General features: G+C 41.2%; 1 protein-coding gene across 1 annotated transcript in view; it reads left to right on the top strand.

Moving 5' to 3' along the window:
- The first annotated feature begins 1,008 nt into the window (after window positions 1-1,008).
- The window catches only part of LOC148519956 (beta-Ala-His dipeptidase-like), a 48,871-nt gene continuing 34,103 nt past the window's right edge, over window positions 1,009-15,776 (top strand). The window contains exons 1-6 of the mRNA XM_088475921.1: window positions 1,009-1,109; window positions 3,337-3,444; window positions 4,088-4,231; window positions 4,315-4,477; window positions 12,087-12,169; window positions 14,259-14,456. Coding sequence (XP_088332047.1) covers window positions 1,107-1,109; window positions 3,337-3,444; window positions 4,088-4,231; window positions 4,315-4,477; window positions 12,087-12,169; window positions 14,259-14,456 — 699 coding nt within the window. The 5' untranslated portion in view covers window positions 1,009-1,106. The remainder of the gene's footprint in view (window positions 1,110-3,336; window positions 3,445-4,087; window positions 4,232-4,314; window positions 4,478-12,086; window positions 12,170-14,258; window positions 14,457-15,776) is intronic.

Raw genomic sequence — 15,776 nt, 5'->3', positions numbered from 1 at the left:
ATTGTGAACTACTTATTGTGGTAGTACTAAGGGGTCTATTTACTAAGCAGTGTTAGGGAACAGAGTGAAAAGTGATAAGAAAATTATAAGGTGCCAGCCAATCAGCTCCCAACTGCCATCTCACAGGCTGTGTTTGAAAAATGACAGTTGGGAGCTGATTGGCTGGCACCTTATCACTTTCTTATCACTTTTCACTCTGTCTCCTAACACTGCTTAGTAAATAGACCCCTTAGTACTACCACAATCAATAAAAATATTTGCCTTTTTAAGAATCACTGTTCATGGTTTTTATGTGTAGTCCATGGTTTTCACTCATTTTATGTGTAGATATCCATTTATAGCAAAGGACTAATGGTGCCCATCCACTTGCAGATAATACTGCGCGATTGCACGATTACGACATCATAATCGTGCAATCGCTCAGGTATCGATGCAAATCGGTCATTTAAACATCTAAAACGACCAGCGAGGTGCGCGCCCGCTGGTCGTTTCCGACATCTATCATCGCCCTAACAAAACGGTCAACCTGACGACCGTCGTCAGGTTGTCCATGTTCGGGTATGATTGATGTGCATACACTGAACGTCTGAACGTTCAGTGTATGCACTTCACTCCGCAGGAGACGACGGCGCGACTACGATGTCGTAATCGTGCCATTGTCCCCGCATCTACAAGTGGATAGGCACCTTAAGCACAGTGTATGTCCTTTCTGGTTTTACAATTCATTGTTGTTGAAGTTTTGCACTAAACTTTTTACACTAGCTGCTAGTTTTTCTCTGCTATTCATGAGCGCCAGGAGTTTCTGGTAGAAATTCTACCACCTGTGGTGTTAACTTCAGAGCAAGGCAGAAAAATTAGCACTGCCTAGCAAGACAAAAGAATTCACCATGGGAATAAATACATGTTGCCAACTTAATATTTACTTTTGAAAGATTATTAACCAAGTATTTGTATTAACAAAACCTATTCCATCAACAGTTAAACCTTATTACTGGGAGAGGACTGGTACAAAGGAACGGCTTGTCCCAGATACATATAAATAAGGACTGATCCCACAACACGATTGAACACTGTGCCACTGGACAAGCAAGACCAGCACTACAGCCATGGTAAACAGTTATTATTTACTTTACTTGTGTTACTAAAGCTGTGTTTAGTAGTTTCACAATCAGTTTAACAACTAATTTTGTTTTTTTGTCATAATTGTGTTAATGAGCATAGGAATTCAGCATTTAAAATATATATATTTTTGTGCAACCAAACTTTAATTGCCTGACTAAGGGGGTGATTCAGTAGTGGACCGAATTGCATAGCTGTACACAAGCAGCTTTGCAATTCCGTCCTTGCAAATATGCAAAAGCAGCACGAGGTGTCTGACACCCCACCCCCTGCTGCATTTGCGAACCCAACACTGCGACCGAGGTCTCAGGCTGGGATAACCACAGCGATGATCGCAATGGTTGACGGCGCCGGCCAGCTGAGTAAGCCTTAGCTTGCACAGGCTAGCCAGCTTGCGAAGCCAGAAAACTACATCCAGATCCTGGCCTCCCGGAAAACAGGGGTGACATGCCCCCTTTTCAGGGAATGCTAAACACCCCCGCCAGCCCCTTAAATGTCTCTGCCTGTCAATCAGGCACAGGCATGGCAGGGATTACGTGTGATCATGCAGGACCCGTTTTGCACATGAGTAGAACGTGTCCTGCGTGCGCAGATTCCCGATAATCATGAATCTGCGTTCAGCATTGCTCGATAAATCAGCACCTAAGTACAGATAAACAAATCTAAAATGTCTTGGGCTACTTTGCCCCGCTGATCAAATGCCTTAAACACTGTAGGGCTAATTCAGTTGAACACTATAATTGAGGTAGTTTGCCCGCATACTACAGCATGATGAAAATTTTAAACAAACCGTAAAAATGCTTAAATCTGTATGAAATTCAAATATCATCAAATCCGCATGAAATCTATTATATTATGGTGAGTGTTTTACTGTTTTTTCTATGCATGAAAAAAATGCATCAAAACGACCAATACTGTATATACTGAATGCCCTCAACATAATCCTCAGTACTTTTGCATTTGAAAGCTGCAGTCTCATAGGGCCAAATGTAATGGCCTTTAACCACTAGATTTAAAGTGACAATTTTTTATGGTAAAACCAACATGGCTTTAAAGAAAATACTATTTTAAATCTTGTGGCTGTAGCCTAAATCTCAGTACTTTACTTAATTGCAGGTGATTGCAACTGCGAATTTGCACGCAATGCAGCTGCGAAAATATACTAATGCCTGCCACAGCTCAGCCAGCATAAACACTGCTGCTTTCTCACATCCGTCCAGCCTCGCACTTCTGCGTAAAGATCGGTACCATCAAAGCACATCGGCCCGTCATGCAGCATTTACAACAGGTCTGACCAGCTACAAGTCGCGTCACACACAATGAGTACTCAAGCTGGTGCAATTGCAGTGGCTAATTTATGCATGGCCTTGAAACAGCGTTCAAATGGACAGACACACCTGCGTTTTTCTGACCACTCCCGTCACCACCCCTAAACGCTGACAGCCTGTCACTCACTCTGCGATGGATTCCTTTGTGTGTCCATAATCACAATGTGATCACTGCGCACGCGCAGTGTAGCTTGTACGCATGCACAATGGAAAACAATTGCCCGACTGCGTGTGTAATTGCTATTGCATACACTGCTGAATCCGGCCCTCAGGCTTCAAAGCACCCTAACAGTCCTGGTTTTAAGGCTATCCATGCTGTATAGGATGATATATGATATATAGATACTTCATTTTAAATCTTGAATAAGCCATGATGGCTACTCTGCATAGTTCCTTGCAGTCATTGTCCACTTAAATTTGTATATGAATAGTGTGTGCACATATACATAGGGATCAATAATTTCCAATTGTATTTTTTGTAAACAACAAAAAATATAGCACACTAATATTACTACTGTCATATTTATCTACCTATGTAATAAATATTTTTTAAAACAAATAGTCACTGCAATTAATAAATCGTGTTAAAGCAGAAGTAGTTAATTAGTACATGTACTGCTATAGGATATGAGAGCACAGAGGCACTTAGTAAATAACTATTTAATATTTACAGAATAAGTTCTTATATTTTATAGTACTAGGACATAGTGAATGCTGAGGCCATAAACCCCAATAGTGATGATGGTAGAGGATTAATACAATAAAATCAGTCTGGTAGGGAGATGGGGACAACAAAAGCCGTATGGAGACCATGATTTGTCTTGTTTAGAACAAAAGTAGGGTATCTGCTTATATTAATTTAATAGCATACCTTGTTATTGTCTTACAGCTCGTATTGTACACCCTATCTTTGCTAATTAGTCAAGCTTTCTTATCTCCTGTGACAAAAGATGCCTTATTTCAGTATATTGACGATCACCAGAATGAATATATTCAGGTCAGTCCTGCATTCTCATATACAATGTTTGTATGTAGCTAATAACACAAATGTATCACTTTGTCTGTAACTTTTGTTTGTAATTTCTTTCCTTAGATATATAAAAATATTTATTTCTATATTGTTTAATTTTTTTTACTTTCTCAATTTTTTTCCCTATTTTTATTTAAAGTGCAATTGGAAGTCTGGGCTTCCAGTGTAGTGAGGATGAGTGACCTGGCTAAGCCAGATCACGCATGCGCAGAGGGGACCAGGACTGGCCAGCGGAAACCCCATATAGAAAACACGTAATGAATAATATTTGTGCATTGATTACTGCACAATTAGTATTATACTTTGCATATATATTTGCCATGAAATATATCCACCCTAATATATTTGCTTTTATCAATCTGACAATATTTGGCATTACATCAGCAACAGAAATGAATATCAACTCTTTGTGGAAGCTTTTGTTTATGGTGTAGTAGTTCTATATTAGACAAAATAAAAATTAGACAAACAACATATCTTATATGTAGCCTTTTTTTAAAAATAGGTTTTGCTGAAGCCCATCAATGTCAGCAAGAATGTAACTATGAAGAGAAGCAGAAGATGACTGAAAATTATTTGCAATGTACAGAACTTTTTTTTTTTTTTACAGAGATTGAAAGATTGGATAGCAATAGAAAGTGACTCCAGTGACCCATCAAAGTGGGACCAGCTGCTACATATGATGGAGGTTACTAAGGACTACATCTTGCAGTTAGGTGGAAATGTGGAGATGGCAGCACTTGGTGAACAAGAGGTACAGAATGCAGCTTTGTTCCACAGCAGGTTATGTCAGTTTTGAATTTTAGTAACACTTCATCATCAAACGCCTTTATTTAGTTTTCACCTGGAACAAAACTCCCCCTGCCACCGGTGATTCTCGCAGAATTTGGAAATGACACGAAAAAACCTACTGTATGTTTCTATGGACACATGGATGTACAGCCTGCAAAGAAGGAAGATGGATGGAGAACAGAGCCATACACCCTCATAGAGAAGGATGGTAAGTATTCCCGAGTCACTTCCGCATAGTAACATCGGATTCATATATTGTTCAGAGGTCCTGAGATCATTAAAAAGTATAAAGCCCAGTGTGATGCATAATTGTAGGAATAAAACTCTAAAAAGATAGGAAAAAATATCTTAAGATCAATACAATACTGAGGACACTGTACTTAAAACCTCAGGACTACAGGGGTATATTTACTAAAGTGCTAGTTTTTAGAATTGGAGAGCTGCTCAGATTTTACTTAATATTTAACTAGCAGCTTCTAGAAGATAATATCTAGAATCTGATTGGTTGCTATGGGAAACATTCCCACTTCTAAAAACTCTCCCTTTAGTAAATATTATCAGTTCTGTGACTTTTCTCTGAATGGTCCAATTTACACACAAAGGTTCTCAATGTACTTCATAGATGAATGGATAAGCGGAAAAACTGGAAGACATACACTGTGCAACAGTGCCACCTCCTATATTAATTTATCTGTTTTTCTGAAGAAGCGCAGATTGGTTTAGGCTTATTTATGACTTATCTAATCAGAAGGGATGGCAGAAAAGGTTAGATGCTGCACTAGAAAGGTACTCCGTATATATTTCAGTAATTATCTTGGATTGCAAAAACACTGTTATAAAATTAATGTATTGGTAATTAATTATATCAAATATATTTACCACATAATAACAAATAAAAACAATGAAAATACATAAAAATATAAACAAGGACACAATCATATATATTTATTGCGTTATGTAACAAATTAATTAGCTGTAGCTCAGGGGATTAAGCTTAATATAATGTTTGTGAATTAATTTCTGCAGCTGAAAGTATGTTGATTTGTTTAGGAGTAGTTAATGAGACCCCTATTTGTAGGTATCAGGGCCCTCATTTACTAACGAGTTTTATCACCAAAACGAGTGATAAATGTCACTGAGTATGATATGTGGTGCACCAGCCAATCAGCTCCCAACTGTCAGAAATATGAGTGTGGGAGGAAACCAGAGTACCCAGAGGAAACCCACGCAAGCACAGGTAGAATATACAAACTCCACACATTTAGGGCTGTATTGGGAATCGAACCCATGATCTCAGTACTGTGAGGCAGTATTGCTAACAATTACACCGTCTGTGCTGCCCGATAGTTAATCAGTCATAAGCAAGTAATCACGTTAGTAGTCTCAGTCCTTTTTCACAGAGAACCCCATTTTAGCATGTTGAATTGACAGCATATATAGAAAATGCAATTATGGGCAATAATGAATTTGGGAAAAAAATATTGGGCACCAGCATCTCTGAATGTTTATTTAAAATACATTTTTGGACAGTGTTTGGATTCCGAAAATATATATTACTTCAGAACAAAATTTAGGGCCAAATGTAATGGGGTGAGAGTTTAAAAAAAGGGGAGAGTTTTCTCACACTTTTTAAACTCGGTCAATGTAATAGAGTCCGAGAACAAAGCAACAGAATTTGCATGTTTTTCAGACTCAAAAAACTCACGATTTAATATCTCATTCACATGTTTTCCCATTTTCAAGATAAAACTCGACCTATGTGAGAGTTTACAGCTAAACGCTCACATTTTGTAAACTCTCACCCTATTACATTTGGCCCTTAGTGTTCATTGCCAGGGATAAGCTATGAAAATGTAGTCTAAAGCCACCAGAACTGCCCCCACCAGCACACACCAGGGAAAACTTTATAATACACATTTCTGCCTGCGTGTTACCTCTTTATGGAAATAAAGAATTGGTCCAGTTTAACAAAGCCTATATTGTACAATTTCCAAAGGTGATGTATTCTCATAATAGCCGACTGATGTCATTTGTTACTGGTTTCCGGGTGATTAAACTGTATAGCATAGGCTTAGATGTTATTTCCTGACATATCATGCACTTAAAACTAGTGGTGCTTACAAGACCCAGAACCTCTTCTTCCTTTAGTAAATAATCCAATGGTTATGCAATCAGGGTTTTCTGCTGATCCCAGAGGCATAATGTAGACGCGCAAATTCAGGAAGAAAGCGGGTGTCTAGTACACTGCCTTCCAAAATCTGAGCTGCGTTCCCCCTGGCTACTGAGTTTCCTAGATGCAGGTAAGAACACTGCTGTCTTGTATCTGGCACTGCAGGATTTCTGGTAATACCATAGTACAGATTTGTGCTCATACATCTAGCGTCTATATGCCATACGGCGCAAAACGCCCGGCGCAACTGAGCCACTCTGTTAAGTGTAGCATTCTGGCCGTTTCTTTAAATTCTGCATCTTATTCGCATTGCAGGAGCAGCAAAACACCAAAGTGTACTAGAGACATTGGGCTGCAACTTTAACCGAACAGGAATTCGTTTTAAACACGTACAAAGTCGCAGATGAAGCTCAATGTCACTTGGCGTGAGAAAAAGCCACAACCCAGAGCCTGCCCTAGGCATAGGCATTCTAAGCAAATGCCTAGGGCACCTGGAATGCCTTGGGGGGATCGAGATTATAGAGTATATGTCGCGATTGGCATGCGGTTGTGAATGGGGGCCGGGGCTGCATGGGCTTATAATGGTGCCTTACGGTGGCTCCCCTGGGATTACCCACCATATCACATGTGATGCTGACCAGCGGCAGCCCTGAGCTCAGGCTGAGCTGTCCTTCCCCTGCTGCACCACGCCCCCCTGGTTCTCTCCCCGATCTGGCTTCGATTTCTACCTGACATCGGCTGCAGGGGCACGGAACTGGGGAGGAAAGGGACTGGCTGACAGCTCCCATATATTTGGTAAGGGCTCAATTTGCTTAGTTTATAATCCGTTTTTTGTTTATATAAAGTTGTTAAAAAAACTGGAAGAGAGGGGGAGGGGCGCGGCATGTGTATTGTGTAATGCAGGAGCTGTGCAGACTCTTTTGACAGTGCACTGCCCCTGCCTCCTTCATAGTGCCCCCTCCCCTTTACAAGACATGGCAGTACCTGCTTCTCAGTCTGCAGAGAAAATTAGCAACAGGTAACTGGAGGTTATGTGTGTGTGATGTGTGCTACTTGTGTGTGATGTATGTCTGTATGTATGTATGTATGTGTGTGATGTATGTCTGTATGTGTGTGTGTGATGTATGTCTGTCTGTATGTATGTATGTCTATGATGTATGTATGTGTGTGTGTGATGTATGTCTGTATGAATGTGTGTGTGTGATGTAGGTCTGTATGTGTGTGTGTGTGTTAATAGGTAAACATCTGGTACATTTTGTGCTCTAATATTTAAATGCATGCAAACAAATGGGGCTACTTTCATTATTTACGTTCACAAAACCACTGTGGTAACTTTATTAGAATACCAACTGATTTATAGCAACTTTGTCGTGGCTCATTTCTTTTATACCCTTAATTTATCCTGTAAATTCAACAAATTATAATGAAAATAATTTATCTATAACTGTTAAATCTGCAGCTATATTTAAATTGCTTTAATAGTTCTACAATGTAAAATATATAAAGAATTTGTTTAAAAAACAAAACAAAAAAAACCTATGCGTTACTAAATAAGGTTGATCTTTGTATAGTCATCACATCCAGACCAGCTACATCAACAGCAATTGCTGACCTCCCCCATCCTGTATCTCTCTAAAAGCGGGATGTACTAAGCATCGCTTCTGCATCCCCCGTGACTTCGGGTACATACTGCAATTCATTACCACGGTATGTACCAAATAAGAGCTGTCCTTTACGATGCTGCCGGGCAGGGGGACTTCCGGGTTTAACTCCCAGAAGTCCTTCTGCGCATCATGTGATGGATCCAATCGGATCCCTCCCAGCCAGGAGCATAATGCCACCTGAAGGTGGCGTTACCTAGCAGGGCGAAGCATCGGAATGCAGCGCATTCCAGGGGCGGGATGCACCAAACGGAAAATGCGGTAAAACCCCTGTTTACCGCATTTTCCATATGCAGCAATCTCCTGGCTGCGATGCGGAGGGTAACGCCAGCTATTGCCGGCGTTACCCTATAGAAGCCTATGGGCTTCTACCGCATCGCACTGGTATGAGGGATCCGATCGGATCCCTCCCAGCATGCCCCACGGCCATCCCGTCACTGCGCATGTGCAGATGGACTCCCGGGTCATAAACCCGGAAGTCCACTGTGCAGGAGAGATCGCAAAGGACAGATCTTATCGGAAGAACTGTCCTTTGCTGTACAGATCGCATATGTTAGTGCATATGCGATCTGTACAATGGCGATATCTGGTGGTAAGTATTACTGCATCCCGCCCCAGGTGCTTAGTACATTCGGGGAATGTGGTAAAACCCACGAAAACTGAATTTTCGGTGGTTTTACCGCATTTATACCTTAGTACATCATGCCCTCACTCCCTGGATCACTGTTATCTGTCCCCAACTTAATGTAATTCTTATAACCCCCAATACGTATACCTCTTCCACTTATCATATACTGTATCGGGGAGGATGGAGGGGCCCAAAAACAATGCAGTACTAGGCCCCAAGATTTCTGTCGCCAGGCCTGACTGCATCACATAGTTAAGCGAAAGCCAGATTAAACATATATAGAGAGAGAGAAAGATAGAGAGAAATAGGGTATGCAGATAATGTAGTACAGTATGTTAAAAGCACAATGGGTAACTTGGGGTAAATCACGTACATCACAAAAGATAAAACCTGGCATATCAGGGGTAAGCAGGCCTGTTTGTAGAAAGTGCATCCAGAGGATAAAATCTGGTTGTTTCACATGTAAAGAGCTTTTTCAAGGCCACTTGTATGGTAGTAATGACTGTCCCACTATGATCGGCAGACACATTATGGTTTAATGCCTGTTTCATAAAAAAAACGGGTTTGATGTAATTTCAATAATGCTGCTCATTTGATGCCCATCTAAACTATGATGTTAATCCCAGCTTCATGTCTGCCTGAGTTTATTTATTAATTAACTACTCAGGAATATAGACATACTTATTCTTATATTTAATTATTACCGGCTGATGTACTGACATGTGCCCCACACGATTCAATTCAATTAGGGGCTGATGTAATGCCCATTCCAATAATGCTGTTCAATTTGATGTCTATTCAAATTATGATGTTAACCTCAGCCTCATATATATTTGTGTTTATCCACTAGTTACTCAGGAATATAGATATATTGAATGCACGATCTCATACAACTTGGGACTGATTGCAATGCCCATTCTAACTAATGCCGCTTAATTCGATGTTATAACATCACTACCATTGAATTTAGAGTGATGACATTTATACTCTATAATGATCTAACCCTTATAGTGAAACAGTTACATTTTCTGTTTCATACCCTATCCTGTGTGGATTTTCTGTAATAAGGGCTTATACTGATATCTAGAGGATGGTGCTATCCTCATCAGTTACCAATGTTACTTTATAAGCCTAGTTTCCACACGCGGCATTAGCACAACAATGTATCATTGAAGGTATCACCTGTCTCTTGGATACAATTTAAGCATAGCTAGCAGCATTTATAACTGGCTATTATTACCATTCGATATGAGTGTGGATTCTCATTACATACCAGCCGATAATTATTTGTAGATACAATGTGGTTCTAATTAGTATGTCTTTTAGCTAACTAATTGATGCAGTGAATATTATATAACAGGTATATTGTAGTGGTACCATTTCACAAATAATTGGTCCCAATTATATGCACCATTTACTTGCTATTTTCTGACTTGTGGATAGATTGAACCATACAGCTGTATTATTTGTTTATATCTTTGGTGTCCCGCAGCTAAATAAAATAGGTGTAATAATACAGATTAGGTATCACACAATAATATTCAAGACGTTTTGTGATAAAATAATTTTTTATTTTTATTAATGAACATTAGTTCTGACATTGCTACTATTTTTACTATGTTCACATTGATATCCAATATTTCACTGAAGAGATTGCATATTATTTTAATCTAAATAATTAAAAGTTAATTTTTATATATATCCTAAGTGCGCCAGCAAAGAGGACATTTCTGTCTCTTCCATTTCTTGTATATTAGACCTGAGGAGGTACAGGGCTGGGAAGACTGGACCTTAATGGGGGGGGCACAGGGCTGAACTTTAATAGGGGGCACAGGGCATGGAAGACTGGACCTGGAGAGGCACACGTCTCGGAAGGCTGGACCTGGGGAGGCACAGGGCTGGGAAGGCTGGACCAGGGGAGGTACAGGGCTGGGAAGGCTGGACCTGGGGAGGTACAGGGCTGGGAAGGCTGGACCTGGGGAGGTACAGGGCTGGGAAGGCTGGACCTGGGGAGGTACAGGGCTGGGAAGGCTGGACCTGGGGAGGTACAGGGTTGGGAAGGCTGGACCTGGGGAGGTACAGGGCTGGGAAGGCTGGACCTTAATGGGGGGGCACAGGGCTGAGAAGGCTGGACATTAATGGTGGGCACCGGGCATGGAAGGCTGGACCTGGTGGGTACAGGCTGAGAGGGATGGACATTAATGTAGGGGGCACATGGCTGGATATTAATTGGGGTGGGGGCACAATAGGCAGCATTAAGAATGTTTACCAGATAAAAGAAAACCCTTCTTGAGAGGGGGAGGGGTGGTGCTGATACCAAGAGATCACCTACTGCCAACCTCCAGGTAACCAGCCCCAGCACTGCAGCATGTCACTGCAAGGGATATACAGTGAGAGAGGAGGCCCAGCATGGCATAGCGCTGCATGGGATCGTAGGCCGCATCGCCTTATTGGACTGCATGTACAAAAGATCAGGCAATGCGGCTGATGACCCCACGGGAACTTGCAATGCATGATATAGTGCATACACACTGGACAATTTTAACGATTTGACTCTCTGATGCGTCGGAATCGGCAAAATCATTAACAAAAAATCGTCTAGTGTGTAGGGGCCTTAAGATTGGAGGTGGGATTATATGCTAGAGGGCACCATCTAAAATCTTTCCTAGGGCACCAAATTGGCTAGGGCCGGCTCTGCATCGTAGCACATTGTATACAGATTCACACACAGATGTACAAATATCGCACATCAAATTGATCAGTGCAATCTGGCAAAGTAGTATTGTCACTTCCAGTTGTTTTATTTATGCAAATATGATGCACATTTTGAGGGAGAAAGACGCTCAGCCAAGTCGCTTGGGACCTGGAGAGTCAAGAGGGTCTGTTTGGCGTGACTGAAGCCACAGTGTATGAGAACACCTCTGTAAGTATCAGGCAGTCATTATTATCTATAACAGGACTGATGGGAATTTGTTAAAAATAAATAAAGGTAAAAAGAGAAGATTAAATTCTAATGTAGTACAAGTATAAATTAATTTATGTTACACAAGACTTTATTTTATAAGTGATTTGACCAATATGCACATTTCAGAATAATAAGTAATAATAATAATTAAAAACACAAAACAATCCAGGTAAGGAGTACCCATTCATCATTTGAACATTGTGTGAAATCGGGCTAGAATACTGCTATCCAAATAATATGTGCACCATTTTCAGATACTGTAGCATCACTATCTATGTGCCTTGAAATTTGGAAGTTACAGTGTAAGCTTAAGCATGAGGAAAACATACTGCCAGTGCACTGTATTGATGTTTCCTTCCGTATAACTATTGTGTGATATCTTTTATTTTCAAGGTAACCTGTATGGCAGGGGAGCATCTGATGACAAAGGACAAGTTCTGGCTTTGCTGCATGCAGTGGAATCTGTTAAGAAAATTGTATGGAATTTTTTTTTTGTAAATTAGGAATTTTGTACATTATCAGCAGTTATTGAAGTTGCGGTAATTGTGTGTACTTTACGGACTCAATGCAGGGATTACCCAAGTGTCCTACACTCATTATTATTATCAATCATGGTAATATCTAAATCCCCTTCGCGGAGAGGACCCTGACATCATCAGCCAGTGTCCAGCGTCATTCCCTGTATCCAGCGTCCTTTCCTACCATCCAAGTGGGCATAGAGTGGGAATATAACCTTGTGGTGAGCGTAGCGAGCCACCGAGCCCGAAGTGTGGTGAGCGGACAACTTTCGGTACTTGTGTATGTAGAGTACACAAATACCATATAAAACATTAATTGGGTTCTCTCTGCAATGAGTCCGTAAAGTACACAAGTACCGATTATGCTTTATTTTATTGCAACTGTAACATTTAGTATTTAACACTCTACCAGTGATAGTTATTCAGCAGACACTAGACAGACATGAGCTCTTAATAATAAAAATTGGAGTAATATTCCATATAAATGCATGAGAATAGGTGATTTAATCAAATTGTGGGAAATGTGGTACTATTCCGGGCTGTTTTTCTGGAAAAATAAGTTTAGGAATGTATGTATATGTATATATATATATATATATATATATATATATATATATACATATATATATATATAAATTAGAAAAGAAGGCACTTAAAAGTAACTTTACAATAAAACTTATCTTATGATAAATACAATTTGGCCCAGGACATTACATTTTACTTAATGAGAGGTTCAGGGGTTGGGTATGGGATGCCAGCGCTCGGGATCCCGACAGTCAAAATCTCCACGCCGGCATCCCAACAGGGTTAGGATACTGTCAGCTGTCGGTAGGTATTCTAACCCTTCTCCTACCTCTACCCCTAACCCTCCCTCCCTCCATAGTGCCTAAACCTAACCTCCGTCCCCTGTACCTAAACCTAACCTCCCCCCTAGTGCCTAACCTAACGCTTATTATGAATAATGTAAAACAAAATAGCTTTAAATCATTTACCCAAAAGTATAATCTCTCAACTCAAAGGAGAATATCTTTTAATAGAGATAAAAATTAAAACATATACAAATTAGGAATCAAAATATGCCATATAAAGTTAAAAAAAAAATCCATATACACCATTCATATACAAAGTGCAATACTCAGTGCAATTAAGGTGCAAAAACATATGTGGTTCCCTTGGTCTCATAGCCATTTGGGCTGGTGGTGTGCGTAAACTCTTAGTTGGTCAAGAGTCCTTGTGGATTAAGGCACTTTAAACTACACACCAGCAGGCTTTGCCTCCATCTTCTGGGAAAGTGTCCAAGGTAAAGGTCCATTCAGAGCAGCATAGCTGTTGACACAACACATTTCGGATGCCTCAAAGCGTCCTTTTTTCAAGTGCAGAATCAACACAGTATATATACAAAATGGGGCTGACACGCCTCTATTTTGTAAAACGTTCCCCGTCGATGCCCCCTCCCTGCCCTAAAACGGCTGCAGTCCGTCGCTCACCTGACATCTGCAGCTGCACTGCATCCGACACCACAAGACCCGATCTGCACATGAGCAGTACAACAAACGTCTGAGATGGTTAGTAAACCATCGGGTTTGTGTACATCTCTGAATTAGGACCATAGCTAATGCCATCCGATTTTTCAGACCCCCTCCCCTCTCTCTCGGCTTCTCATCTGACCTGCCTCCCCCAGTACACACAACGCATGTAGCCAGGGAGATTTTAATGATTAGTAATTTTACATTGTTGCCTGATGTACTAAAGAAAGGCTCTTGTAATCAAAAACTATGTTTGCCTGCTTTATCAGTGCCAACAACAATACTTACCATTAGATAGAGAGAAATGCAGGGAGCATATGAGGAATCTGCATTCTACGCATGCGCACTGTGATGGCAGGACAAGACTTACGTAGAATACTAAAGAGCTTTTCTGCAAAGGGTGATTATTCACCAGGACAGCTCTCTATATAGCCGTTGCCCTGATACTTCTACATGAATTCAAGCACAATGTAAGTATGTCTAGATACCAAAACCCTGTGAATTCGTCTCTGTTGTTTCAGGGTCTGCCAGTAAATGTGAAGCTTTTCATTGAAGGAATGGAAGAAGTAGGATCCAATGGTCTAGAGCAACTTGTTGAGAAGAAAAAGAACACTTTTTTTTCTAATGTTGACTACATTGTTGTAACTGATACTCCATGGCTTAGCAAGAAACCTGGCATCACATATGGAGCCAGAGGAAACTGCTACTTCTTCCTAGAGGTATGTTATCTGTATAATAATCGGTGGCGGTGTGTCATGTCTCCCATATGGACAGTTGGACGCAGAATGCATGCCACAGCTATTTGCCCCCACTCCCATGGCTTCCATTGCAGAGACAGGGTAGACCACCTGGGGGGGACCATGGCACCAGTAAGCGAGGATTGCAGGGCCCTCTTCCCTCTTGTACCTTTCCTTCGCTCACTTATACCAACATATCCTTATTGCCAACAACACGTACTCACATATTCTACTGGAAGGGGCAGGATATTTTTCGAATAGTCCACCAGAGGGTGGATCTTTCGCAACCCTTCCTAGTGACATAGGGCCTAATACAGAGATGGCTGGAATTGCACAGCTGCACACAAGCGGCTGTGCAATTCCGTCAATTTCAAATTCATCTGCCTGATCTCAGCGCTGCTGCAGGAGCTAAAGCTCCCGTTTCCGGGAACGCTACCAGGGAGCACCCCCACTCCACCTCCCAAAGTCTGCAGCCTGTCAATCAGGCTGCGGCTGGGATACACTGCAAGCGGGCTCGCAGTCGGATGTCTGCACATGTGCAGTACACCTGCGCATGCGCAGTCCTCCAAACATCGGATTAGCGTATATCAATGAATCAGGCCCATAGGCAGGATGGGATAATACTGGGAATTGCTTGTCCATAGAAAGGGGGTGGGGCTAAAATGACATGAACGGGGCCATATGACATAAAGAGTCCGGCCACATCACCAAAGTGGTCAGTAGCATCTCTTCTCCAGGCTTCTCCCAGAGAGGAGAATGTAAAAGTAGGTATGCAACAACTGTAACAAATGTCTGGGTTCGGCTGTCCTGGTACTGATGCAGCAATGTTTATAAACCATGTCCTGCAATGTTTTCTACTGTACATCACATTTCTTCTCGTGTTCATAATGTTCCTGTTTATGTACATTGTATGGCGCTGTGGCCCCCTTGAGGCGCCATATAAAGGATAATAATAAAAATAATATTGCGGGGAGGGACAAGCTATGGTGGGCTGTGGTGACCCTAGTCCAGTGGTTCCCAAACTGTGCACCACGGCACCCTGCGTTGCCTCGGGACACTTGCAGGGGTGCCTCAGGTTGGTGGTCCAGCACCAAATCAAATTCTTTATGGTCAATGTAATGTAAATATATGGACAAACAGAAGCACAACCCTGTCCACCACCACATAATTGAGCCTAAGGATGACAGGTAGCACAATTTACTGCACTTTACTACTTTACTACATTTTATTCTGACTTTCTCAATAACAAACTTTTGGCTTAGGGGTGCCGCTAAAACAGTACTGATGCATTAGGGCTCCGTG

Source organism: Taudactylus pleione, unplaced genomic scaffold (assembly GCF_031769625.1).
Source record: "Taudactylus pleione unplaced genomic scaffold, aTauple2 ptg000179l, whole genome shotgun sequence".
Taxonomy (NCBI): domain Eukaryota; kingdom Metazoa; phylum Chordata; class Amphibia; order Anura; family Myobatrachidae; genus Taudactylus; species Taudactylus pleione.
Note: the sequence above shows the minus strand (reverse complement) of the source record. Positions and strands in the feature narration are given on the sequence as shown.